General features: G+C 47.0%; 1 protein-coding gene across 1 annotated transcript in view; it reads right to left on the bottom strand.

Moving 5' to 3' along the window:
- Positions 1-26,082, bottom strand: part of SFMBT2 (Scm like with four mbt domains 2) — a 61,219-nt gene extending 35,137 nt beyond the window's left edge. The window contains exons 1-7 of the mRNA XM_007432623.4: positions 25,917-26,082; positions 18,322-18,479; positions 16,319-16,413; positions 15,006-15,246; positions 8,507-8,595; positions 6,575-6,821; positions 3,957-4,054 (exon numbers count right to left, since the gene is read on the bottom strand). Coding sequence (XP_007432685.2) covers positions 3,957-4,054; positions 6,575-6,821; positions 8,507-8,595; positions 15,006-15,246; positions 16,319-16,413; positions 18,322-18,479; positions 25,917-26,044 — 1,056 coding nt within the window. The 5' untranslated portion in view covers positions 26,045-26,082. The remainder of the gene's footprint in view (positions 1-3,956; positions 4,055-6,574; positions 6,822-8,506; positions 8,596-15,005; positions 15,247-16,318; positions 16,414-18,321; positions 18,480-25,916) is intronic.
- Positions 26,083-26,691: the final 609 nt, after the last annotated feature.

Here is a 26,691-nt window from a genome sequence, read left to right as displayed (position 1 = left end):
GAGCAAAAACCACTGGAGACCATCATCCCTCAAGTATCTCAGTTCCATGCCATGTAGGACTTTATAAAGGGCGGCTACATGATTGATAAAGCAATATACAGGCTTGTCATCTGTATCGCTGGATTTTGAGGGATAGTATAAGCCAGTTTTTTTAAAAAAACTGTGCTCCATGGAACCTAGCATTCCATAAGACAGTGTTTCTCAACCTTGGCCACTTTAAGACGTGTGGACTTCAACTCCCAGGATTCCCCAGCCAGCATGGCTGGCTGGGGAATCCTGGGAGTTGAAGTCCACACGTCTTAAAGTGGCCAAGGTTGAGAAACACGGCCGTAGGAACTTGATGGGCTTCTGCAAGAAACTAAGGGCAAAATTTATTGTTTGTTTGCTAATTGCATTTTGAGGCTATTGTTATTATTATTATCACTCTGGATAAATTGCAATATTTAAAAAATAAGTAATTTGAAAAGGAACATGATCTATTGCTATAGCTTCCCCTCTTGATTGGAGTTTCTAGGATTTTTGTAATGGGTTCGGCAGCCTGGAAAAGTTTGAACACCCCTGGTATAAGGTGCCCACTGTTGCCAGAGCTACGTCTGGTGCTCCCGCGGGTGACCTCTCATGCTTTACTAAAAGTGAGATGCATGATAGGGCCAGCACAATGGGTCCAGAAAACATTCACATTGTTAGAAAGGGTATCTCCGTTCTGTTCTGCACAGGTGGTATTCTCATTTCAGAGGTTAGCTATGTATTTATTTATTTATTAAACAAATTTACACGGTCACCCAACTCACACACAGGGACTCTGGGCGGCTTACAGAATTAAAATCCATAATACGAAGAAATCAATAACCATTTGATCGGCTCCGTATCAGCCTGGGGTCTCCAGCCCCACTGATGAAACCACGTCTTCAGGGCCTTCCAGAAAAGTATCAGGGTGGGGGCCAGTTTTATCTCAGTAAATAGGAAGGGGGGCCACCACAGAGAAGGCCCTTTTTCTCTGTCCCACTAGATGGACCTCCCTCATTGAAGGAACCGACAACATACCCAGCCTCTCTGCTCTGGTGGGCCAGGTCGATGTAACTCGGGTAACTTTATTCTTCAAATCAAGTTATAGCTTCCTAGATCCGCTTCTCTACTTTTGATCAAGCCACATGTTAAGTACTTCTCTTTATATCATGAGAACTAGAAACCTGACTGGACTTTTTAAGTGAAACCTAGGTTTCTAGTTTCCGATGCTATACTTTTCCTGAAGGATTCTGCTTCAAGGACACCCTGTTTGCATTTCAAAGCTCAGTTTTAACTACATTGCGCCCACATGTTCCTCCAGCTGCATACTATTCAAGTACTTTTCTGCCACCGCCGTTGGAAAATTATTAGTTCCATCAGGGCAGCTTTTAATCAAAGAAGAGCATTTCCAATATTGTGGCAAGGACAGTATTTTAATAATCGTCATTCCACAACCCCCACTACCGTGGGAGGGAAGAGCGTTTGAAAGCCGTAGCAGCGAGTCCCTGCTAAGAGCAATATCGGAGGATCTTCGTAAGAAATTCGGTGGTGCAATTCATTCCTTGCCTCTTTTATTAAATCTGCAGAGTTTTCCATCCTGACCTAGCCCTACAGGGGAGCCAGAACCCACAAACAAGAAAACAACGTGAGAATTAACTGCTTTCATAGCCACCGGAAGCAAGAAACTCACATCTAAGCAAATTCGGAAAAGGAGAAGGAAAAGATAAATCAATGACTCTCATTGGGGTAATACTGTCTCCGTGGAAGTAGCCACTATGATGGGAATGCTACCTTTTAACCCCTATTTATTTATTTACTGTTATTTTTGCACCTATCAGATGTTCGATGTACAAGAAGTCGATTACATATATTTACATTAAAATATAGTATAAAAAAACTAAGACTTTCAGAAGAAGGTCAAAACTCTTCTCAAAACCACCCTAAAATGTTTAGTTAAGATTATGTAGCTCAACAGACATAAAGGAGTGCCTTCAGCTCAGTAACAGAGTCCAAAGTTGTACATCCAAAATCACTCCTGAGTCTGATGACGGGGAGGAGAGTGGGTTTTTATTTTATTCACTTTAACTACTTATACGCACTTACCCCTACCTGGTTCTAAGGCGCTAGAAAAGAATGAAGTAGACAGATTAAACATACAAATTTTTAATTATATTGGGGGGGGGGTGCCTTCAAGTCAGTCTTGACTCCTGGTGACTACCTGCAGTTTTCTTGGCAAGATTTTCAGAAGCCTACTTCTTCTTCTCAGGCTGAGAGAGAGGGACTGGCCCAAAGTCACCCAGATGGTTTTCATGCTCAAAGATGGGCTAGAACCCATGGATTCCTGGTTTCTAGTCCAGCACCTTCACCCCTAGACCAAACTGGCTGTCAACACATGGACAGGTCCCTGCAGTTTTCTAGGCAGGATTTTTGGAAGTGGTTTGCCCTTGACTACTTCTTCTTCCCAGAGCTGAGAGAGAGGCCGGCCCAAGGTCACCCAACCAGCTCTGGGCCTAAGGCAGGACTAGAACTCACCATCTCCTGGCTTCTAGCCTGGTGCCTTTACCACTAGGCCAAACTGGTTCTCAAACACACATGACCAAGCATGATTTCATCATAAGACTTATGCGTGAAGCCTATCACAGGCACCCTTTTGGCCGCCCAGTCCACAGCCCGACTCAATGCAAGAATCCAAATTAAAGCATCCTTGAGAGATGGACCTCCAGCTTCTGCCTGAACATCTCCAGCAAAGGGGAGCCCCCTCTCTTTGGGCCCTTGGTCCCCCGCTCCAACCACTCTCACGGCTAGGAAGGGTTTCTGAAGCATTTCATTGGCATCTGCCTTCCTGTAAACCCACGATGTCCCGCCTTGTCTTGGGATGACAGAGAGCAGATCTTGGCTCACCTGAATCTACCCATCCAGGATCAGATAAAATGGGGGCTCCAGAGGAAGAAAGGGACGCAGTTCAGACACAGCTTTGCAGAATTCCAGAGTTGGAAGGAGCCTTTGAGGACATCAAGTCCACCCCCTGCTCAGTGCAGGAATCCAAACTGAAGCATCTTCGACAGACGGCTGCCCAGCCCCTGCTCAAACACCTTCAACAGAGGGGAGCCCACCATCGCTCTTCAGTCATTGGCCTTGCTACTCTGGCCATTTGCTAGCCTTTTTTAAACATTCCTGTGTAATCTACCTTCTGTAACTTAGGACAGTGTTCCTCAAACCTGGCAACTTTAAGACATGTGGACTTCAACTCCCAGAATTCCCCAGCCAGGTTGAATTCTGGGAGTTGGTCCACATGTCTTAAAGTGGCCAAGTCTGAGAAACACTGTCTTAGGACATTAGTTTCTGTCCTGCACATGCAGAGAATATAGGCTGGGACTTACTCATTTACTGAATTGATTAAATATTAAATATTAATTAGCCCCTGGGTTTTCCCCCTTTCTAATTCTAGCTGTGCTCATTTGGTCTGCTCAAGATGGAATTTTCCTTTTCAGGCCAGGATAAGAAAAGCAGAAATGGCTTCAAGACTCAGCCCATGGATTTTGCATCCTCAGCTGTGCATTTAAAACGGAATAAAGGCCAAGAAAGCTGTGTGTGTGTGTAAAACAAAGCTTTAAAAAGGAATAGCTACCATTCCTGATGCTAAATTCTCCATTGCTGGATTCAAACCTGGTCAGAAAAGGAGGATGGTAGGGCTGGAGTTTAAATGGCTTGAAGAAGAAACGAGGGTTTATTAAGAAGAAACGAGGGTTTATTAAGAAGGAATAAGGGTTTATTAAGAAGAAACTAGGGTATATTAAGAAGGAATAAGGGTTTATTAAGAAGAAACGAGGGTTTATTAAGAAGAAATAAGGGTTTATTAAGAAGAAACTAGGGTATATTAACAAGGAACAGGGTTTATCAGGAAGGAATAATTGTTTATTAAGAAGGAACAAGGGTTTATTAAGGTTTACCTTAAACACTTCCATGGGAAGGGAACCTTTTCCTGCCTCGGTCAGAGCTGTGTCCAGGGCCATCCGCCATTCAGACGCGGTCTTCAGAGAAGAGATTTCTGCAGTAAAAACATTGGACATCCCGCGACCGATTAAGCAACATGCACACATTCAATGATCCTGCATGTAGATATTAAATCTTTATGATACATATTTGCACTTTTCTTAACTGTATGACCGCTGCCCTGATATAAGGTCTGCTTTGAATTGAAATAAGTTGCGCTTATCTCCTGCTGGATAAATCCATCTTGTTTTCTTGGCAACAGTATGGAATGATTTGTCATTGCGTTCTTCCAAGGTGTTTCTTTTTTACTTCCTGCTCTAGCCAACAACCCTGAAATTACTTAGTGGTCTCCCATCCAAGTACTACCTTGCTCTGGCTTTGATTTTAGAGATCATCCAAGGGTGGCTAGATGCTCCAACCAAGCTGGATTTTGGCTTAATAAAAGAGAAAGTCCCACAGTGTTTTTCAACCTTAGCAACTTTAAAATATGTGGACTTCAGTTCCCAGAATTCCCCAGCCAGCATGCTGGTTGGGGAATTCTGGGAGTTGAAGTCTATGCATCTTAAAGTTGCCAAGGTTGAGAGACACTACCCTAAAATCACTGCACAGCTTTGCCTGGCCTCTGCTCAATGCTTTTTTCTGCTTTTTTTCTTCAACAATTTATATGGTTTTTTTGGGGAAAAACCTGCAGGCATGTAAAAAAGGGGTGGAGCATTGAAAGCACGGTGGGGCTGCCATCTTGACTGTTTCTGACCTCTCTGCGGATACCCCTGAGAGCTCAGAAGCTTTGCCAAAAGAAATGCAAAATAAATGGTGAAACATCTGGAGAGAGAAAAAACTGAAGCCTCCTTCAGCGGGGAAGGAAACTGGAGAAATTGCCAGGCTTTGCTGAAGACACTTGCAAGGAACTCCAAAGCCTCTTTTGATCTTCATACAAATTTCCCAAGAATATGTCAAGCTTCTCCCTAACCCTTCGGGCTAGGCTAGCAAAACCAGTCCTACATATGGGATTTTCCAAAGCTTTTAAGCAATTCAAGTAGGCTTCTAGCCAAACTGACTCTTTTCATGGAGGGAAGTGAGCTTAGACCAAACTTTTTCTCCCGGCTGCTCTCTTCATCCCTGTCACGCCTCCAGGCCACATCCAGAAAGGATCATGAGGGGAAAGGGAAGGGGTTATTAGATTTGAAGAGCCTGGCTCGTCTCTGTAGAGCGAAGGCAATAAATCTAATTGTTCATGAAGACAAAACGCTCAGACGCCTGGCGCTTTGCCCTAAATGCACTTCCATGGTATCGTGTTGGCCTTTTTGCAGCCGCTCTGAGATTTTGAAAGCACAGCCCGTTCAGTGAGGAAAACAGGGGATCCCTCAGCTGCAGCCTTAATCTGGTTGGATTAAAGCATGTTTCTCAACCTTAGCAACTTTAAGATGAGCGGACTTCAACTCCCAGAATTCCCCAGCCAGCCATGGGTTGGTCGGTCGGTCGGTCTCTCTCTCTCTCTCTCTCCCTCTCTCTCTCTGAATGAACTCAATCTGGAGCCAAGCCAAATGAGATTTTACAGTTTCTTGAATCTGAACAGGTGAAAATTAGCTGTTAATTCTTGACTTCATTTCAAAGAAAGATCTGTCTAATGCAGCGTTTCTCAAACTTGGCAACTTTAAGATGTGTGGCTGAGGAATTCTGGGAGTTGGTCCACACATCTTAAAGTTGCTGAGGCTGAGAAACACCGGTCTAATGGTTTACTTCGGTGTTTCTCAACTTTAGCAACTTTAAGACATGTGGACTTCAACTCCCAGAATTCCCCAGCCAGCATGGGTCCTAATAAGTTATCACAAGAAGTTTGCAGATAATAAATTACAACACTGAAACACTATCACAGGGTCATAACTGGGGAAGGCAGCACATGCAGTCTGTGGATTGCTCATTCCCTGCACCAGCCTGATCTCAAAAACAGGAAAAAGAAAATCTAACAAAGCAAAGTCACCCATTTTAATTAAAATCCGTATTGTAGACATAAGGTAGTCCTTTAAAATAAGATTAGGAAAAGTAAAGTCTCCCTTGAGCCAAGCTCATCTCTTGATGACCACATGGAGGCATCCATCTGGTTCTTCTAGGAAAATTTATAGCCCTAGGAAAATTCACCCTTCCAAGCACCCACTGAGTCCAATCCTGCTTAACATTTTGAGATCAGCCAGACATCTAGATATTCTCACCTGTGGCAGCCTTAAGAGAAGACTCCTTTGAGCCAAGCTTGGGTCCTATTGACTTCATAGACACATCCAGGTTGTTTATTTTGCAACCACAGCCTTTGTCTGTGGTGGAGTGGGTTTTGTTTTGTTTTTCTTTGTTAGTTTTTGCATCCCCAATCTAGCCTGGCATTTCCTTGGTCTCCTGTCCAAGGATTGCCCACTTCTGATGCTGCTTAACTTTTCCCAAGTTGGCCAAATGACATTAACACTTTGGATGGATGGATGGATGGATGGATGGATGGATGGATGGGCGGGCAGGCGGGTAGATAGATGGGTGGGTAGGTGGGTGGGTGGATGACAGGTGGAGGGGTAGTACCTCTTTCTCTTACCTGCAGGTGGGTCCAGCCGGTATTTATTCTCTTGACACCAGCCAACTGGTCGAAGTCTACAGTCCAAGTAAAACAGCCACTGGTCATAGGAGTCTGTTTCGTCCAACCCCGCATAGCGAAGGCGCAATCTTCCGCCGACATTCTCAACCACGCTAACTATCCAGAACTGAAAGGGATTCTGGCCATCCTGCAGTTCTATTAAGGAATCAACCGTAATGAGGTCTACAGCATTTTTCCCTCGCAGAGGCTGTTTGAACAGAAGCAAAACTCCTTATTTTAAACTTTATTGAACATCTCCTCACAGCAATCTACCCAGAAGACCACCAATTTCCCTCTACCCAGCCTTTTTTCCCCTCTTCCTCCGTGCTGCACTTGCCATCCTCTTTTCCTCCTCATTTTAATCCTATTAGGCATTCCTTGCAGAAAAACTAAAGCAAAACAATAAACCATTTCTGAAGAACCATTCATTTCCAAAACGACTCCTTGGGAAGGGAGGGGGATGGAGTTCTAGGACTCTGCTTATTTAAAAATAAAGGAAGTATACATAATTTAGGAAAAAGGGTGGCATCTGTTTTTTTAAGGTTTGCATTTCCAAGCTCACAGGTACATATAAATATATGGATTACAGTTTTGCCTGCATGGAGGGCCTGCCCTTAATATTTAATGAAAGGCTGTCTTCCCCAAATATTCTAGTTCTGATCAAAAAAACTTCCAGGTGAAAAGAATGCATCCGCTAGTGCAGACATCATATGAGCAGAAAAGTTGTGGTAGAGTCCTTCCCTGAGATTCTAAGCCCTGCCCACTTTTTTGCAAGCTAGCCAATCTGCACAATCAGCTGGCCAGCAAGGACAGGACCGCAGGGTATGTGAAGCTTGCAGAAGAGGACCGAGTGGATTCCCAAAGGATCAGAAAACATCTTAGTGCTCCGATGGCAGAACCCATGGCTGTTTTGCAAAAAACCATCCTTCACTTTCCAAAATAAGCGACAAGGAAATCGTAAGAACATGAGAACTGCCTTGGCAGATCAGACTAATGTCTATCTAGGTCCAGCTTGAGCTATTAGGAAGTTACAAGAACAGCATCATGAGTCTTTCCTACATTTTGAATTTTAGCCCCCACAGACAACAGCCGCTTACAGGTCTCCCCTTCAATAAACAAGGAAGGATCATTTTTCAGGACTAGAGCATGCTAATTTCAGGATTAATTTCTGGCATCTGTAATTAAAAATCTTTCATTAACCAGGGATGGCTACCATCAAAAACCTTGGAGATCTATACTCATCAAGATGGATAACGCAGGCTGAGAAATTAATATTGTGGGTTCTTCACTGGTCCAATACCATTTTAAACCCTCCAAGTTCTCTTCCATTCCTCTATTTTGTATTGGGGCACTCCGTCATTGAATGATGCCCTCCGCCCCATAAATTGTAAGGGGAGGAATTTGGATTGGGACCAAAGTCCAAGAAAACTGACTTCTATCCCCATCAAGATTCTGACCCTGAAAGGCATGCAATCTTCTTATTTATGCTTAAAAGTACAAAGAACATCTCTGCATTTTATGCTTGTATTTGTAATTCCTCTTCTACCCTAATTGTGTAGGTTAAAGATCCTAAATTTGAAGTGCTGAACAAGGAAAGAAGTACCTACATTCATAAATTCAAGAAAGCAGAAGAACTGGGCCTGAATTAAGGAAATCACCATCTATTTCCGTTTGCTTATCTCTGTGTCTGCACTCCAATAAACCTGAAGTATCTTTGGTTAGGAATCAGATGGTACTTAGAAAAGGAGCTATCTTAAATTAGTACAGGCAAATATTCCATCCCTTATTTTCTGTTGGGTTTGCAACAGGAAGCCCACTTTACACTCTTACCTAAAAGGTTATTCTACTATGAACTTAGCAGCACTCAAGAAGAGATATTAAGTCAATACATACACCTTCTAGTAAATTTGCAGGCGCTGTTCGTGAGCCCGTCAAATCACGTATGAGAAACTCCGTCCAGTCCGAGTATTTCTCTTTGATAGCTTGAAAATACAAGATGAAGAGGTGATTACTTGAAGGACACGGCTCTTGACCCATGATAACCTCTGATTTCATGGAAGATCCAATACGGTCCAACCTTCTCTGGCTGAAGCACATATCCATCCCTGGAGTGGCCCTCTAAAAGTGGAGGGGCCCAAGGCAACAACTGAATTTAATTCAAAATTAAAATGTAATTTGAATTTAATTGAAACTGAATTTAGTTTTAAGTCAACGGGGCCGTTTGCTTCAATTACAGTGAATGTGATGACTTGCCATAAAAAGGGAAAGTCTCCTGGAGTCTCCTGGTAATTTCAGGATCGATTTCTTGGCAGCAATAAAGATCTTCTGGAATGTTTTAGATCAGAACCCACCTGTTTACCTGCCCAGCCCAGCCCAGCCCAGCCCAGGTGTTATCACCTACTGGAGCAAAGGTTAAAACACCCAAGGACTTCATGGACACTTCCAGCAGATATCTTAGCAGCACTGTGGAAGCAACAACCAGAATCCAGTCCCGGGGCTGAGACCCTCCTTCGACAGCCTTTGCAACGGGGCTCAATGGGGCTGTTGCTGGAGCCGTTGCTGTCAAACAAGATCCTTGCGCCCACATCTCACGCATGCCCAGGTCCAGCACCGGCCACTTGATGAGGGCTACCCTCGTCCAGACAGAGTGGAAGGGAGTGCAACCCCCTTCAGTTCTGCTGGTGACCCCCAAGGTTTGAGAAGCCCTGTCTTAAGGAATAATTCTGCAACATCGCTGGGTTTCAATTTCTCCTGAACTGTATTGCAAATGCTGACAATGGCACGCTCGGCCCCAGTAGCTGGGTTTACTGTACCTAAATGCTATATCAGAATCTCTCAGAATCATCAAGTCTCAGAAGTTTGTCTGGTTTTTTTCCCTCTGCAGAAGCAGCTGCTGATTCTCCATCTTATTCTCAGGATGCTTGATTCTTCTAGTCTAACTTCTCTTGGTCCTGCTTCTAAGTTGGCCTGATTGTGGGAGGAGGTGGAAGGGGCTATTGCTGGCAGTGACCTTTACTGTTACACCTCAGTTTGAAGCCCCCTCGGCTTCCCACCTCTCCGGCTAGTCTATTAAGGTTACAAGGCATGGAAGCATCTTGGGGAATGCAATGTCTGATGGCCTCTAGAGCTATTCACATGTCTGTGGGACCTGGAGACACCATCCTCTGATAGACCTTCAAAGAAAGGAGGGTCCTTTCTAAAATAGGGCCCTTGGTCATCTGAGGAAGAAGACGTCCAAAGAAGCATTTTCTGAGGCTGTTCCATGCTATTTTATTTTTTGAGCCCTTCCCTGTTTTCCATTTCAGCTCTCTTTCTGCCACCAGGGTCCAAGACTGGCTGCTGAAAATACTTCTCATGGCTGTGGGCAATTGAAATCTTCCAGGATCCTCAGTGCGATTCTTCTAAAACCACAGAATCATAGAGAGAATCTGTATGACAACCCTTCAGAGATCTGAAGGATTCTCTGCTTTCCCCCGACAGTTCAGGTGAAGCACGCTCAGCTCCTTTAACCATTCCTCATGAGACATGGCTAATAGTTTCCTCCCCACCTTGGTAGCCCACCAGTTTGTCAATGTCCTACCTGGACTGTGGGGATGAGAACTGGGCAGAGTTTCCAAGCAGGGTCCGACCAAGGCAATGACTTCTCACAATCTGGATTCTGTGAACCTCTTATTATATCCACAAATAGCATTTGCCTTGTGGGCAGTCGTTCCATGTTGGCTCATGAATTGTTGGTTCATTTTCAATTTATGATCCATTAGGACACCTAGATTCTTCTTTTTCAGATATACTACTGCCAAGTCAGGTCTCTCTTATACTATGCTAGGACCTGCTTGCCTGCCTTCTCTTTCCCTCCCTCCCTCCTCCCTCCCCTAAGATACAGAACTTGTCTCTGTTAAATGTTATCCTGCTCATCTTGAACAAGGTAGACCTTGTTCAGTCTACCTAGATTTTTTTAATCCTTTCCATCTCTTCTCGTATTTTACGTCATCAGCAAATTCAATCATTGTCCTCACAACCCCTCGTAACAGAAGTCCTAACTGAAAGACAGGCACCGAATTGACGCATCACCACTAAGCCATAATATGATGGTTTGGGTTTGGTTTAGCACATTAAAAACAACTTGGAGGGGGTGGCATAAACTGTAGCTTATGGCGTGACTGCATCATAATGGTTACAGGTTGCAGACCATGGATAGTACCCAGCAATCATTCTGCAACCCTCCTGGTATTTACCACCTTGCTTGGACCTCAGAATGTAGAGAACATGAGCCTAATGCCACTGTGAGACTTCGCACTGCTAATTTGCACTAAAAAGATTCACTAAAAGCAAAAAATAATAAATGGGAGCAAATTGTTAGGAACCACGTTGCTGAATGATCCGACCATTGGGGGGAAAAAACTCAAAACCTGCCCTGCTTTATGGTTTAAACTTATAGGGCCTGCATTCACTCACTTCATGCAGGGGTTCTCTAACTGTGGGTCTTGACTCTCTGTGGGGTGCAAGCAAAACTGAAGGGGAAGGCTGCATTCGCTCCTGCTCTGCCTGGATGTGGGTAGCCTTTGGGGCTGTCCCTGAATGGCTTCTGTGCTTGCAGAATGGTTACAATAGAAGAGCATCTCTGTAGCTCAGGGTTGAACTGTGGAGTCCTTGGTGCTCTCTGAGCTTGGTCATTGGCTTGCAGACGTTTCATGACCCAACTAGGTAACATTATCAGTGCCAGGGAGAGTGGGGTTTGCTCCCTGATTATATACGGTAGCTTCCCCTGCCAGTGTTGCTGGGGCTGTGGTTTTCTCCTGGGTAGTTCCTTGATTAAGGCACTGTTTTCAGCTTGACTGTTTGTCTGGTGTTAATCCCTGCTTATCTGGGAGTAGGCTGCTAAAGGGGATGTGTTCTGGTCTTTTTGTTTCCTTCTTAGCTCTTTTATAGTCTCTTTTGAATGATGTGTAAGTGTGTTTTATCTGTATATGTCTATTGATTTGTCTGAATGCCAAGCTAAGTCATCTGAATGCCAAGCTAAGTTGGCTGAATGCCAGGCTAATTTGTCTGAATGCCAGACTTCCAGGAATTCCCTCACGTTTTTGGATTTAGCTTGGTCTAGGATACTGACAGTTTCCCAGGTGAAACTGTGGTTGAGTCTGTCCATGGGTTGTGAGATTAAGGAGTTTGCTGACTGCTAATTGGTGTTCGTGGATGCGCTCCGCTAGTCTTCTACTGTGGTTGCAGCAACCATTGTTGCAAACGCAGAGGCTTTGATGCAGAGTCTCGGCCCTAGAAGCCAATTCTGATCCTGAACTGTGCGCTCATTCCAAGGGTGCTGGTCTGCTCTGGGGAGGCAGGGTTCTCCTACAGCAAGCAGAACATGCACAATGCTTGAATTTCCTGCAGCGGGCATCCCAGCTCAGCATCAGGGCCTGAACAGCAGTCCAGAAAGAGCCAAGTGTACAGTTGGAAGAAAGGGAAAGTGAACTAGGAAAGGATACCTTGATCCTACCCACTCCGGAAAGGGTTGGGACTCTTGCACAAGTCACTAGTGGAAACACAACGGTATTGAAGGAGACCCCCCCCTCCCCCTCAGTCCTAGGATCCAGCTTTGGCTTGTACATGCACAGCTGGCTGAACGCCAGACCACACTCCTTCTCTGCCTGGAGAAACCATCAGCACGCATGTCCAGGCAGAGTGGGAGCCCTGTCTAAGCGTGATCTGATAGTTTCATCCATCCATCCATCCATCCATCCATCCATCCATCCATCCATCCATCCTTTTAGGGGGTAATAGCATCTCAACGCTTGAAAACACCTGGCTGACTTTGTTTAGTAAATGCACGAATCAAATGCATGAATCAACCAAACCCCCTTTCTCAGAAAAGTGTGTATTATTACATTTCTGCTTTCATAACTTCAACTTATCTTGTTTGCTCCAGCAAAACGATAAGGGAACTGCATTCGTTGCATGCAAACCAGAAGTGGACAGAATTAACTGTTAAGTATGGCATGACACTAAATTTGAGGAATTATCATTTTAAATAAAGGGCTGGATTTTTTATGACATCCCAACTTGGCCACTATTCCCTCTTAGCGTGTCATGAATTACATCAGTGTTTTTCAAACTTGGCAACTTTAAGATGTGTGGATTTCAGCTCCCAGAATTCCCCAGCCAGCATGTTGAAGTCCACACATCTTAAACTTGCCAAGTTTGAAAAACACTGAATTCCACATTCTTTATTTTACTGCAGATACACTCCACCTGTGTCTTTCCATGAGGATGTTTTTTCAAAACCAAGGTGTTTGCAGCTGACTTCTTCCAGAATGTATTTTGATCTCCCAGTCAGCTTACAGTGGGATTTCCTGGTGGTCTCTCATCCACTTCCTAATCAGACCTATCCAAGCCCAGATCGCTCCCTGTTGTTGAAGACTGACCCTACTGACTTTATTTTGGCAGCCTGGCTTTGCAATGTCTTCTCCGAAGAAGGCCACTTACCCCTGATCCTAAATCTTTGGGGTATCTTCTAAATGTCCTTCTTCGTTGCCTTCTCAAAATTGCCCTGTTTCCCCACCTCGATCCAAATGGATCCAATCGATTTCCTTAACCCAGTTGATTGCAAAATAAATCTCTCCGTTCACCAAGGGGAGGGGGAAACGGGCAATTTTCACAGGTGAGCTAGCGAGCTGGCTCCGTTATTTTTAACATCCCTTTGCCTGTTATATTTTTGTTTTAGTTGGTTTTTATATCTTTTAATGTATTTATTGATTGTTTTAGCCTAGCTGTACACCGCCCAGAGTCGCTTGCTGGTGAGATGGCCAGCTATATAAATCAGGGTTCCTCAACCTTGGCGACTTGAAGAGGTGTGGACTTCAACTCCCAGAATTCCCCAGCCAGCCATGCTGGCTGGGGAATTCTGGGAGTTGAAGTCCACACCTCTTCAAGTCGCCAAGGTTGAGGAACCCTGATATAAACTGTATAAATCAATAAATTAAACAAACAAACCAATAAATAAAACAATAAAACAAACATGCTGGCTGGGGAATTCTGGGAGTTGAAGTCCACACCTCTTCAAGTCGCCAAGGTTGAGGAACCCTGATATAAACTGTATAAATCAATAAATTAAACAAACAAACCAATAAATAAAACAACCCAAACACAGCCCTCAGTAGTTTAACTGTGATAGAGGCCAGAGAAAGCAAAGAAAAGAACTCAGCTCAGAACACAACACAACACAACACCACACAAACACACACCCACACCCTGACGCCCCCCCCCAACCCGAATCTCCAGTTTGCCTGGAGAAGTTGATAAAATTAGCCGCATTTGAGTACATAAACAAACCCTCTTAGCTGTTGCTTTTTTGACTAACTCGTGTGCCACCGAAGAACCCCTGCGTTAGCACAAAGTTGGGTATTCATTAAATCTTCCATAAATTTCCACTCAGCATTTCAGTGCAGTCACAGTATTATTTAGGGAGGGTTACAGGCCATTAACTCGCTTCTTGTGGCTGGACACCAGTTGTACATTTTCTCGCTATTGTTTACTTCGCCCACAGGTTATTTAGAAGTTGCTAGGATACCAGGAGCATTTTAATAATAATAATAATAATAATAATAATAATAATAATAATAACAACGACGACGATGATGGAGCTTTAAAAAGGCCCAGCTAGATTGCAGAACATTTCCTAACAGAAATTAAGGCCAGTCCACACTTCGATATCACGGGGTAAAATCACATGTTTGAAACAGGAGACGCAAGCCTGATGAAACCCAATGGGAGCAAACAAAATAAAACCGGAATATCGGTGGAATAAAGCAGGAAAGAAGCACTTCCGTTTTGTAGTACTGAGCGGCAGGAAATCTGACCTTTTAAACCTGAAGAAGCCTTCCCCAATCAGTAGCTTCCAGATACGTCCAGATGACAATACCCAGAATTCCAAGTCTCTGATGACTAAGCTTCATCACCAGGACTAGAAACTTAATCAATCAATCAGTTGCACTGACGAGCAGGAGGCACTGTGTGACTGGCTTCCTCCTTAGCGGGACTCCCCAGATGGGGGTACCAGATGTTACTCAATAGGGTTCAAAGCCTCTATTAGGAATTAGAGAATGACCTCTGGTTACCAAGTCTGAGGAGTCCCAATTAGGACCAAACAGGGTCTCCTGGTGATAAAAGTGGAGACATCTTCCCTGGTCTCGGAGGGGTGCATGGAAGTCACATCAAACCCCCCACACGAGGGCACGACGTAGTCCAACATCTGTATCGCTCTTCTCTGAGAGCTTCAGGCAAGGTGGCCTGGATTCTGATAGCATGAATACATCAGTGCATCATTCAAATCAGTGTTTTTCAAACTTGGCAACTTTAAGAGGTGTGGACTTCAACTCCCAGAATTCCCCAGCCTTACCGTCGGGGGGCATCAGCACTTTCCCGTTCTGAGTGCACCAGCCCACGGGGTGGAGGTCGGCGGTCATCACATCGCACCAGAAGTCAGCCCGGCGGTCTTCTTCATAGCCACAGTAGCGCAGCAGCAGCAGCTGGCCACACGTGGTGATGGTGGTCGCCACCCAGTACGTGTCCGCGCTGTGCTTGTTGGCCACCTCGAGCTTCATACCGGGCTGCAAACTGCTCTGAAGGCTGATTTCCACCTTGAGAAATGAGATAAAGTGGTCATGTTGTTCCGGGGGGCAAGGAAGGGGTGGGTAGTTTCAGCGATCCGTGGTCCGGGTTTAAGTGGATTTAATCAACGAGGCTCGTTGCAGAGCGATCTATATGGTTTTTTCCTTTCCTCTTTAAAATGTTTTAAGTGTCTTAATTTATTTTTCTCCATGCCTAAAAGACTAGTCCTTCAACATTGGGAAGATAAATGTACAGCCCTAATTACTCAGCGGATTGAAGACGCTACTTGCGACTTACAAACAAGTTGCTTACAGATGTAGCTTATGCCAGGACGATTAAAATAAAATAGTCATCCTTTATTGAAACTACACACACACACGGGAAGCCCTTATGTGTGCAATTTCTGTTGTTGCTTTTTTTCCCTTTTCTGCTTTTTCTTTCGCTCCTGTTTCCCACTCTTCCTCATAAAGACAAAATAATTAGCTCATTTTAGTCACTACTGTGCCCATTTTACGGCACGACCACCGCGGCATCGTCTTCGTCTGTGGCGACGTTCCCCTATAATCAGTAATAAAAAATACTTTGACAAAGCTTCTCTACGAACCAGATGGAGCGTCAAGCCCGTGAAAACCAAAGCTGCACTCAATTTGTTAGTCTTCAAAGATACCTCACGCGTCTTCATTTTCTTTATATTAATGTCTGGTTTATAATTAAAATATGTTGCTGTATTTGATTACAGATGCTGGGGTTTTAGCCCCACCACGATCAATTCCCTGTGACGCCAGCTACTTGCAGTTCAATGGAGAATCCCCAAGAACTAAACAATTCCAGTCTATCCCTTTCAGCTATAGCAGGATTTCTCAACCTTGATCACTTTCAGATGGGTGGACTTCAACTCCCAGAATTCCCCAGCCAGCCATGCTGGCTGGGGAATTCTGGGAGTTGAAGTCCACACATCTGAAAGTTGCTAAGGTTGAGAAACACAGGTTTACTTAATTGAAAAACTGCTAGGGAGAAAGCCTGTTCTTACGTCGGGCCTATTAAGTTACGACAACCACTTAATGAGGACTAGAAACCCTACCGTTCTGGCAAAGTACGTACGTGCTTAAATAAAGAGTGTGGAGCCGCCGTGGATTCAGACTCTTCCAGGTATTCATCCCAGTTGAAATCAGCCTCCTCGCAGTTGGAGCTTTCATCTGTTTTAAACAAATATCATAGTAATAGTAATAACAACAGAAGCCAATAAATAATGACCAATTTCACAGAAGGGCCCCCAAAAATGAAGTTACGAGACAGGAGAGCTCTCCTTTAGCTGGCGCAAACGGCTTTTCCTGTAAATGCTGCATCTGCATATTTATTTATTTATTAAAGTTGTCCCCCGCCCATCTCCCCCCAATGTATCTTCTGAACATTGCTCTATATGCCTTTCCCCCCACACCACCAAAAAGTAACCTTTTCACACACTGATCATTTGCTCGTGAAAAAGCACTATTACTGGAGACCAGTAATAAATTATTATTAGTTTTTAATACTGTTCTATTGAATTACGATAAAACACAAGTGGTACATTATATTATTTGGGTGCAATGGTATTTATACAGTATTGATTGAAGATTGTTAACACTCTAATGCAGTGTTTCTCAACCTTGGCCACTTTGAGTTGTCTGGACTTCAACTCCCAGAATTCCCCAGCCAGCAAGGGCCTAATAAGTTACGACAACAACTTAATGAGGACCAGAAACCCAGCTGGCTGGGGAATTCTGGGAGTTGAAGTCCAGACAACTCAAAGTGGCCAAGGTTGAGAAACACTGATCTAGGGATTCTCTGAGGGTCCAAAAAAACCCCAACAACCCACAACTCCAAGCCCTCAGAAGGTTTTTGAGATAGAGGACAGACTCTGAGAAGATACAGAACGGTAATTTAATGCTTCCTTCCCTTGTTTTGGGTGCAAGCAAATCTCTTTTGCAGCCAATATTTTCCGGGAAAAGCGAGAAATCTCCCATTGACATTCAGGGGCTTCCCTGAGAGGGGTGGGGGTCAAAAAAAGTCAAGATGGTGGTTGCAATTGTGTGACTGAAGCACTGCCCTTTTTTACACACACTGCAATGTAGGTAAAAAAGGCGGGGCTTTAAACCCACAGTCACGGACCCTCCATCTTGACTTTTTTGCCCCCCCCCGCAGACCCCTCTTCTCACTTTGGATGCAAATATTCAATATCACCAGTAACCTGTCCTTTTCCCCCCCTTCTTCTTCTCCTATGCAACTCATCCAAGAAAAGGTTGGATGAACCAAGAGATCTGAAAGAAGAACTCGATCCCTGCAAAACCCAAACGCTTTCTCCCCTGCGTCTTCAACTTTGGAATCCCAAAGCAAAGGGATCAAATCTGTTTTGTGCAATATCCTGTGGATCCCGCTAAGCCTTTAAAACCCATGCTTCTCATGCCGTGCAGGAAAACATCGATCATCGCGGCTCCCGGAGGATTAAAAGATGCTGCCGAGACAAAATGCCCAAAGCAGGAACTTCCCCAGACAGGTTTATGAAATGCATGAGGACCCCGACAATGTCGCGCTCCTTATTTTTTAGGAATAGAAAACCACTGTTTGCAACCATAGAGGCATTAAAAAGAGCATCCTGGAAGGAACATCCGGACCACAACATATATTTCCGACCGGATAAGGATATATAAATAGATCGAGATGGAGTTTCAGGCCGTCCCATTCTCAAAGACGGTGAGTTTTAAAGAGAGGGGGCAGAACTTCACGTCTCACTTCCCCGTCCTTGGTCCTTCTGCCCGTTCCACAATGTACTTAGCAAGTTCCTCTTGCTAAGCCATAAACTTCAACCCACAATGGCTGGATTCCCACAACATCTTAAACCAAGGTCAATCAAATCCCTCTCTGGCTTAGCCGCAGGGGTGAATCCAACTACTGTTGGAACAACACACGGGGCTAGGATAAAATGAGGCTGGGAGCTTGGCAAATGGACATCTCCTTAGCCTGTGGCATGAACCGGACCCTCGCATGAAGCCAGAAGTTGTTTTATTTGTCCGGACAAGGCATGTTTAAAGTTACCACGTGGGTAGGGGTATTTTTTTAAAAAGCACCTGAATGAAATTGTTCTGCGTTCCCATTCGCTGGGCTTGGATGCTTTTCCAGAGGGAGGTGACAAGAATCTTCCATGTTGGGGAGCACAGACGTCCCTCCCTCCATCACGCAGGCAAACACTCCTTTGTTGCTCAGTTCATCCCGGAGCACGACATTCCTGCAGAAATAAGGAGGGAGACCCTGAACAGACTTTTCCCACGGATAAATCTTTCCCCTTTGCAATCTCTCTCTCTCTCTCTCTCTCTCTCTCATACAATGCAAGGCCTGGATACCCTAAACCAGTGTTTTTCACCTGGGCAACTTGAGGATGCATGGACTTCAACTCCCAGAATTCCCCTGCCACAGGATCTGAGGCTTGCACAAAACGGCTCTGGGTATGCGCCTTCGAGTCAGTGTTGACTCCTGGCGACTGCCCGGACTGGTTCCTGCAGTTTTCTTGGCAAGATTTCGGAAGTGGTTTGCCATTGTCTCCTTCCCTGGGTCGACGGAAAGTGACTGGCCCAAGGTAGCCCAGCTGGCTTTGTGCCTAAGGTGGGATTACAACTCACAGTCTCCTGTTGTCTTCACCATTATACCAGTGTTTCTCAACCTTGGCAACTTTAAGACCTGTGGACTTCAACTCCCAGAATTCCCCAGCCAGGGGAATTCTGGGAGTTGAAGTCCACAGGTCTTAAAGTTGCCAAGGTTGAGAAACACTGCACTACAGCAAACTAGCTGTCGTTCATCAAAATGAGGAAAGCACTATTACACCATCGCAAGACAAATTCTGCCTCTTTGGTACGTGCATACACCTCCTGATGTTCACACGCAAGGGGTGACGCTTGCAATGTGACAGTGCAACAGTTTTCATCATTTCCATGCTGGCTGGGGAATTCTGGGAGTTGAAACCCACACGTCTTCAAGCTGCCAAGTTTGATAAACACCGCTCTAGATCTTCCTCCTCCTCACCCCAGGCTGCTTTTCTGGGCTGGCGGGCACATTTCCAAACAAAGCATCATGCTGGAAGGTGTCTGCTTTGCCATGTGCCAGTTTCTCCTGTTTAAAAAGTGTTTTTCAAAAAGATAAAAACAGCCAGGTAGGGCAGGCACCGTGTCAGGCTGATGGGAACACCAGTGGTGTCACATCAAAGAGGCGATCCTTTAAAAAAAGCCCTCCCCTTCTCATTCCTACCCTCTCCCATTCATTACTCTGACGAAGTTACAAGCACTCACCCTTTCAGAAAACAAACATTTGCAAGCCACTGAAAGGGATTTTCCACGTGGGACGCGCCATTCCCCAACGATGCACCCCGGCCCGGTTGGTCGATCTAAACGTGCAACCGTTTCACAAAGGTTGTGTTTTGCTCTAAAGACAAGAGCAAAGTGGGGGGTCCCTGACAGAAATCCCAGTAGCATTATAAAAAGGAACATTTTCATCCGTAGGACCTGGAGGGCGCCTTACGAACAACAGCTTCGGATCTCGTTTCAGCTGGAGATTGCAAAACCTGCATTCTGGTTTTTAGGACGAGCTCTCTGTTCTCATGCCAGCAACAACATGTCTCCCTTTGAATTCTTCCCGCAACTCAAGGAAGTCTCCAGGAGTTGGAACAAGCACCTCGGGGTGAGATTCTCAAGGTGGGGGGCAGAGCAAAGAATGTTTTCCCAGGTGGTCTCCACCAAGGTAACCCCGCCAGCGTTCAACCAGAACTGCAGGAACAAAATCTCTCTTCCAGATTCCCTGCAAAGCTGTTGTTGTTGCAATAAATCAAGGACTAGAAAGGATCTGGGAAGCCCAGGGGACCCCACCCCAAGAGAAGAGGCCGTCCGCCAGGTCTCACACTCTGTTTGACCCACTGATCAAATTCACCTCTTTCCAATCCTGTTCGGTTTTTCCAGCCTGACTCAAAGTGGGTATTGCCAGGCCTGCTGCAATGTGATGATTTTAAACTCTAACTCAGTGTTTCTCAACTCTGACAACTTTAAGATGAGTGGACTTCAACTCCCAGAATTCCCCAGCCAGCATGCTGGCTGGGGAATTCTGGGAATTGAAGTCCACTCATCTTAAAGTGGCCGAGATTGAGAAACACCGCCCTAGATGGTCCCACAATCTAAAATGCAGCCCTGCATATTTCCTTTAAAGAAAAATGAGAGGGCACTGCAATGTTGTTTGAAGCTTGATCCTTGGAAAAGAAGCTCCCTTGTGTGCTTCGTCAAGTCAAAAAATGTAATGGCTACATTTGCACAACATGCTCAGCCTGGTTATCTTGAATTAAGTTTTGGGGAGGTTTGCATGTTATGTGAATCCAGTCCATTTGGATAGTTCAGAGTTTAATACAGTGTTTTTCAACCTTGGCAACTTTAAGGTGTGTGGACTTCCACTCCCAGAATTCCTGGCTGGGGAATTCTGGGAGTGGAAGTCCATACCTGTTAAAGTTGCCAAGGTTGAGAAACACTGGTTTAATATATAGCATAGATCCAGAAAACAGGCTAATTCAGTAGGTTAAGAAGGTTGTAACAACAGAGCCTCACAATGCAGCCTTAACTTCCTCCCGCACTCGTCAGAGGGTCAGACTAGATGACACTTAAGTTCCCTTCCAACTTACCTACTCTGATTCTATGCTACCAAGTTTAGTGAGACTTACTTCAATGACTTTAAGCCACCACTTCCATCTGATATTAGGATTCTGCATCCTTGACACACATGGTGAGGAAGGAGTGCTCTGGACACAGACCCAACCCCTCTCTTTTCAGGCCTCTGGTTGCATGGACCTGGAAAACGTGGCCCTGCTTTAAGAAATGTCTTAAATGTAATGAGTAGATTCTTTAAAAGAGCCTTTGAAAGAAATCAAGCTATTCTAAAATGCTGTGCTGGCAAGGGTTCTTCTGAATCATTTTCAAAATGAACACACAGCCCTCACACACACACACACAAAGCAATAGTTTCACTATTATTTTTTTTTATCCGTTCAGTTGTGTCCGATTCTTGGAGACTGCCTGGACAAGTCCCTGCAGTTTTCTTAGCAGGGTTTTTCAGAAGGGGTTTGCCCTGGCCTCCTTCCTAGGGCTGAGAGAGAGGGGTTTGTTCCTTCGTAAATTGGGGGGGGGGAGGAGGAGAGAATCTAGGACTTCTCTATTAACAGACCTAAGACTTCAGCTGAAACAGTCTACAGATTTTTCCAACAAGGGCTCGCCAGCATTATTTATTTATTTATTAAATTTGTCCCCCGCCCATCTCCCCCCCAATGGGGGACTCTGGGCAGCTCACAACACGTTAAAACAATAAATAAGTATACAAATAAAACCTATAACAATTCACATTGACAAAAATAAAAGGGAAAAAATCCAGGAGGCCGATGGTTCAAGGCAGCAATTCCAGGCCACTAAGGGACTAGCCAACCCCACTGTGTATGTAGCCGCTAGATTATCCTTTCCAAACCGATAGCCTTTTATTTGTGGCTGGGATGATGGGTATTGTAGTCCCCTTGGAGTGAACCACACTGGAGAAGGCCAGTTAAGAAGAAGCTCGCCTTTAAAAAGAATTCCATGTCCAGGTGGGGGAAGAAACCCCCCCACACCACCCGTTTTAGGATCTCAACTAAGTGGTGTCTAGAATATTTCCTCCTGACTCCATCACCAAGGGGCCTATCCTTAGAAAAGAGGCCCGGGGCACCTGTGTTTGAGAGCGGTAAAGCACACTCTCTGGCTGGATTCACACAACACACTTTCCCAGATCTAACAGCAGCATTCACACAACACTCTCATCTTGGTGAGCCTCAACCTTGGTGAGCTGGGTAGGTGGCTCTGGTTGTTGCATGAACCCAGCCCCTGCACGTCCTCTGAGATTGCAGCCCCAGTGCAAAGTCATGGAATGAGGTAAGTCCGTTACCCCTTAAAGGATAAACCTTCGGTCTTGCAAAAATGATGTCAAGAAATCTTGGTGTTAAGTTAAATTTTAAAAGTGTGGCTGGGGGCGGGGGAGAAGTGGGTTTATTAGGAATGCGTTGTCTATGTGCGTATCTGCCTTCACCCAACATGTATGCCTCAGGGTGCCCCATGCAGTCGCAATGCAACATCCCCGTTTGCACGGAGTATCTGAAACTACAAACCATGGAACCCCATTTTAGCCTAAAATGGCATGTTGTGGACACCGTGTGCACGCGGGCGCGCGCGCACACCCACCCACAAGTCCACTTCTCCCACGCTTTCGGCCGCTTTTTCTCGAAACGAGGCGAAAATTCCCACTCGGTATTTTCTTGCCAAACGACCTCCCCCCCCCCACCCCCGTTTTCCAACCACACGTCCCCGCCCCGCTCCTTCCCGGCTACCCTTCTCTTGCGAAAGGGAGGCGCGTTTGCGCAACGCGCTTGCGGGGACGCGCGCAATTCAAACCTCCGCTGGTTTCTCCAGCCCTTCCCTGCCCCTCGGGAGCCCGACGCGCTCCGCTCCGCTCCGCGGGAAGTCTGAGCGGAGGCCCGGCCCGGGAGAAGCGGGGCGAGCCGCCGCGAGGCAGTTGATCCAGCTGATGCCTGCATACAAAGGGGCGCACGAACTGGATACCAAGGTGGCCCGCGCGAAGGAGATCCCCTTGAATTCAGACACGGAACTGCGAAACCAGATCACGCCGCGCCCACCCAGTTTCCTTCGCTCTCGCGTCTGGAATAAACCGCCCGAACAAGCCACCAAGCTCTGGTTGCCAGCCACAGGGCGCGCTGAACCTTCATTCGCATATGGGAATATAGCTTGAACCTGGGTTGTTTTGCGGCGGGCCTCAGCGCCTTGCGCGCACCCAGCCGATCGGCTAAGCCTATGGTTTACTGTGCGGACCCAGGAAATGCGTTGATCATCCGGGTTATGCACGTTGTGTGAACACAGCTAGTCATCCTCCCCCCCCCCCCAATTATGCCGGGACTCAGCGATCTCTTTGCACCCGCGAGTATTCGCATTTTTACGGATGCGCGCAGGAGAGCCAAATCCGCTGCACAGGTCGGAAGCCGCCTTCCAAAAACAGAAAGAAGACCGGTCTGCAACATTTGTCCTTCGGGATTAATCCGAATGGCAGTTCTAACGTTCACAAGGCAGCATCGCAGCCCAGGTTAAAGTCTCGAACTAAGCGTTTTTCCGGGATGTTTTACGACCTCCCAGTCCGGTCTACCACTCCGGGATTTCTACGTGGCCCTCCATCCAAGCACTAATGAGACCTGACCCTGCTTTGCCTCCAAAGCCAGCGCTCCCTCAGGGTCTCTTGCGGTCACTTCTCACCTTCCGCTTTCTAACCCGCTTAACAGCCACAAGTGACCACAACTGAAGGAGTCGACGTTGGTCCTCTACAACCCGGGTTCACTTGAAACCCAGTCGAGATAGCTAATCCCAGCTGAACGGGCCCAGAATCGGTCCATTTCATGTATTTCTTTGTTGCTGTTGAAGCCAGAAACAAACGAACTCAACCCCGTTAAGCAACGGGACCTCGCCTGGGTTCACACATGGCTCCACGCCCCTCTGAATAAAGCCCATTGGTTGGGTTAAGACACCCCGCCAAGCCCATGCGTTTAGCGAGCGTCGTGTGAATACGCTCCAGAATCACAGTATTGGCATGAAGTGTTTCGGGTCTTCAGAATGTTTGGGATGTTAAACACGGGAAGGGAAGAAACGCAGACTGCTGAAATCTTGGGAGTCTGCTATGGGTCCTCGTCGAAGCAGTAAAGAAAAGAAAAGAAAAGGGTCCGCGGCCTCCCAGTTTTAAGGCTTCCATCCTAGCTCAACTGCTTGAGCTGGCTGGACTCATAGGACACGTCTAAACCCGCCTTTTAAAAAGACACATTTCTGTGCTCATAATCAACGCCTTGACAGATTGGCTTTAGCGACATCACACGCTGATCCAAAGGCCGGGTTCTCTCAACGCGTTCAGCTCGCTCCAAGTCAGTCTAGTCTAGCGGGTTGTGTGAACTCACCCCTGCTGCTTCTACTGAAAATAATTGCACTCGCTTATGAACCGGGGGGGGGGGGGGGACCTTACGGCCGAGGAGCTGCTTCTCCCCTTTCTCACCGAAGCGCGTCCTATCACCCCTTTGCCCCAGAACGCGTGAACAAGTCCCAGCATGGAAGTCAACGGGGTCGCCTCCGAAGGAACGCCTGGTGAAGCCTCAGGTTGTTTAGGATCGCAGCCTGCCCGCCCACGACACGACCCCCATCCTTGCTCATGTTGACTCAGCAGAAATCGAATTGACTTCGGCCGCGGTTCCTGCTCTCTCCCCATCTTCCCCTTTTAATGGGGAAAACGTGCTTATTTTCCGTTTCTAAGCCCGCCATGTTGAAATAAGCTCTTTAAATACCTATGCGGCGTATTTCCACGCACGGCATGGCATTAATGAAAAGGATGGATTATTCTCCGGGAGTCATTTCTATATATCTGAAAGTTTGGGGGGAAGGCGCGCTTGTGCACGTGTATGTGCCGCGCTCACACAACACGTTTCGCCTGCTTACAGAATTGACCGTTTTCTGGGTTCACACACACTCAAGAGCTCACGAAACCAGCGGGGGTGGGTGCGAAGCTAAGCCCCCCAAATGTTAACCAGAGTTAAAAACTAACCAGGATCAGCGCATCGTGCGAACGCAGTCCAGGGTCTTTAATTTCGCTGGTTAAGCACGTCGTGGGACGAGTCATTCTAGCCATTCTCCCAAAGACACGTCGTCTTCCTAAATTGACTTTCCTCAAGGAAAGGGGGAAAAAGGAAAACCAGACCAACCCCCCGTTGCTCTGCTGCGTTCCTGACGCCATCCCTGGGACTGGAATCCAACATGCCTGGAAAGGCAACGGGTCTGGGAGAAAATCTGCTTTCGCTCCTACCCGTCAACTCGGAAAAGAGGCCAGCAAAGCGCATCTTCAAACGCACACTGGCAAAGTGGGAGGCTGGGGGGGGGGGGTCGTCCAAAGCCCAGAGATGCGCACCATGGAAGAAGCGATCCTATACTGTCTTCCTCGGAAGTCAGCTCCGGTTAGGCGAGGCTGCAGAGTTCCCCCCTCCCTCCCGAGAACTCGGCACGAGCCAGACCGGGCTAGAAAAATCCGCGCGCTGTGCCCGCAGTCTCCAGAGTTAGGCGTGGACTTGGGCGCGCCCAACTCTGGATCGGATCTAGCCCAGGGCTGCCACCTCCTACCTGGAGGGTGCGGGTCCCCCGAGAGCCCCGGCGGCCATCCGGAGCAGGGAGCCTGCGGAGGAGCCCAGCGGCGCCCGCACTTTCTCCTGCGGAAGCGGCGCCGGCCAGCTGGCGGGCTGCAAGTCCAGCGAGGCGGCTTCAGCCCCGCTTTCCCGGGGAAACCGCCGAGCGCTGCGCAGAGCCCGCGGGGGGACATCCTCTGGAAGGCAGGCGGACCCCAGAGCCCCACTTGGCCAAAACTTGAGGCTGCGAAGGCTGGAGAGACGCGCCGGATTCCCCCTCCCTTCCCGCAACTTGGCTATTAATAAACCTGCCAAAAAGGGATCAGGGAAATTGGGTGGAAAACGGAGAAAAAAGCCCAGCCCCGCGGTCCACGCATCTCTCTCCGCGAGAGACCTCGCGTCCTCCGGGGAATCTGGCTCGGCTTCGGGCAAGCGGAGGCGCCGAGCGCCCGGGCTTACCTGCGTGAAGTTTCGGTCCCCTTCTTGCCCTCCCGCGGGGACCAAATGGCACAGCCGCCGTGCGCTCGGCTCCTGTCTCCTTCCACTTCTACACCCTCATTCCAATATGGCATCCGCGCACTGCGCATGTGTGCCTCGCTCGGCTCGGGTCTGGTGTATGCGGGTGTGTGGGTGTGTGTGTGTGTGTGCGCGCGTGCCTCCCTTCCCAGCCGTTGCCAAAACGGGCGTGCGGGTTTTGCACGGAAGTTAGCCCCCCGGCGGGGCAAGGATTCGGCTTTGCACGTGCCCGCCTAGGAAGAAAGCGCCGCTTCCTTAAAGCCGTTGCGCCCTTGCCCAGGACGCCCGCGGAGTCCTGGCGAGGGGCTCGCTGGAGGTGGCGCGCGCGCGCGCGTGTGTGTGAAGGGTGCCGTGGCGCAACCTTTGAGGAGGCGAAGAAGTCCAGCTCGGAGTGGGTTCGGGTAGCGCTTCGCTCGCAACGTGGTCTTTTTCCAACTTTCTCCATCTGATCCAGATGTGCGGGACTACCGCTCCCATCATCCACAGCCCATATGGACAGCTTATACATCCTACAGAAGTGGAGACAAACTTTGGATGCTACAGCCCTGTTACTTCCCCGCAACTTAAGGGAAATTGTTCTTTGTACATGTTCAATCCGTGGGGAGAGTAAAATATGGCTAGGTGCCATCCTCTTAAAACTTGGCTTATGGGTGTTTATTAAGAAATGAAACCCAGAGTGTGGGTTGCATGACATGTTAAGCTCTCAGCCGCATTTTCC

The sequence above is a fragment of the Python bivittatus genome, unplaced genomic scaffold, assembly GCF_059951505.1.
Source record: "Python bivittatus isolate LINGU-HERP-01145 unplaced genomic scaffold, Pbiv_v1 ctg000330_np1212, whole genome shotgun sequence".
NCBI lineage: Eukaryota > Metazoa > Chordata > Lepidosauria > Squamata > Pythonidae > Python > Python bivittatus.
The sequence above is the reverse complement of the archived record's forward strand: the minus strand, read 5'-3'. Positions and strand labels throughout refer to the sequence as shown.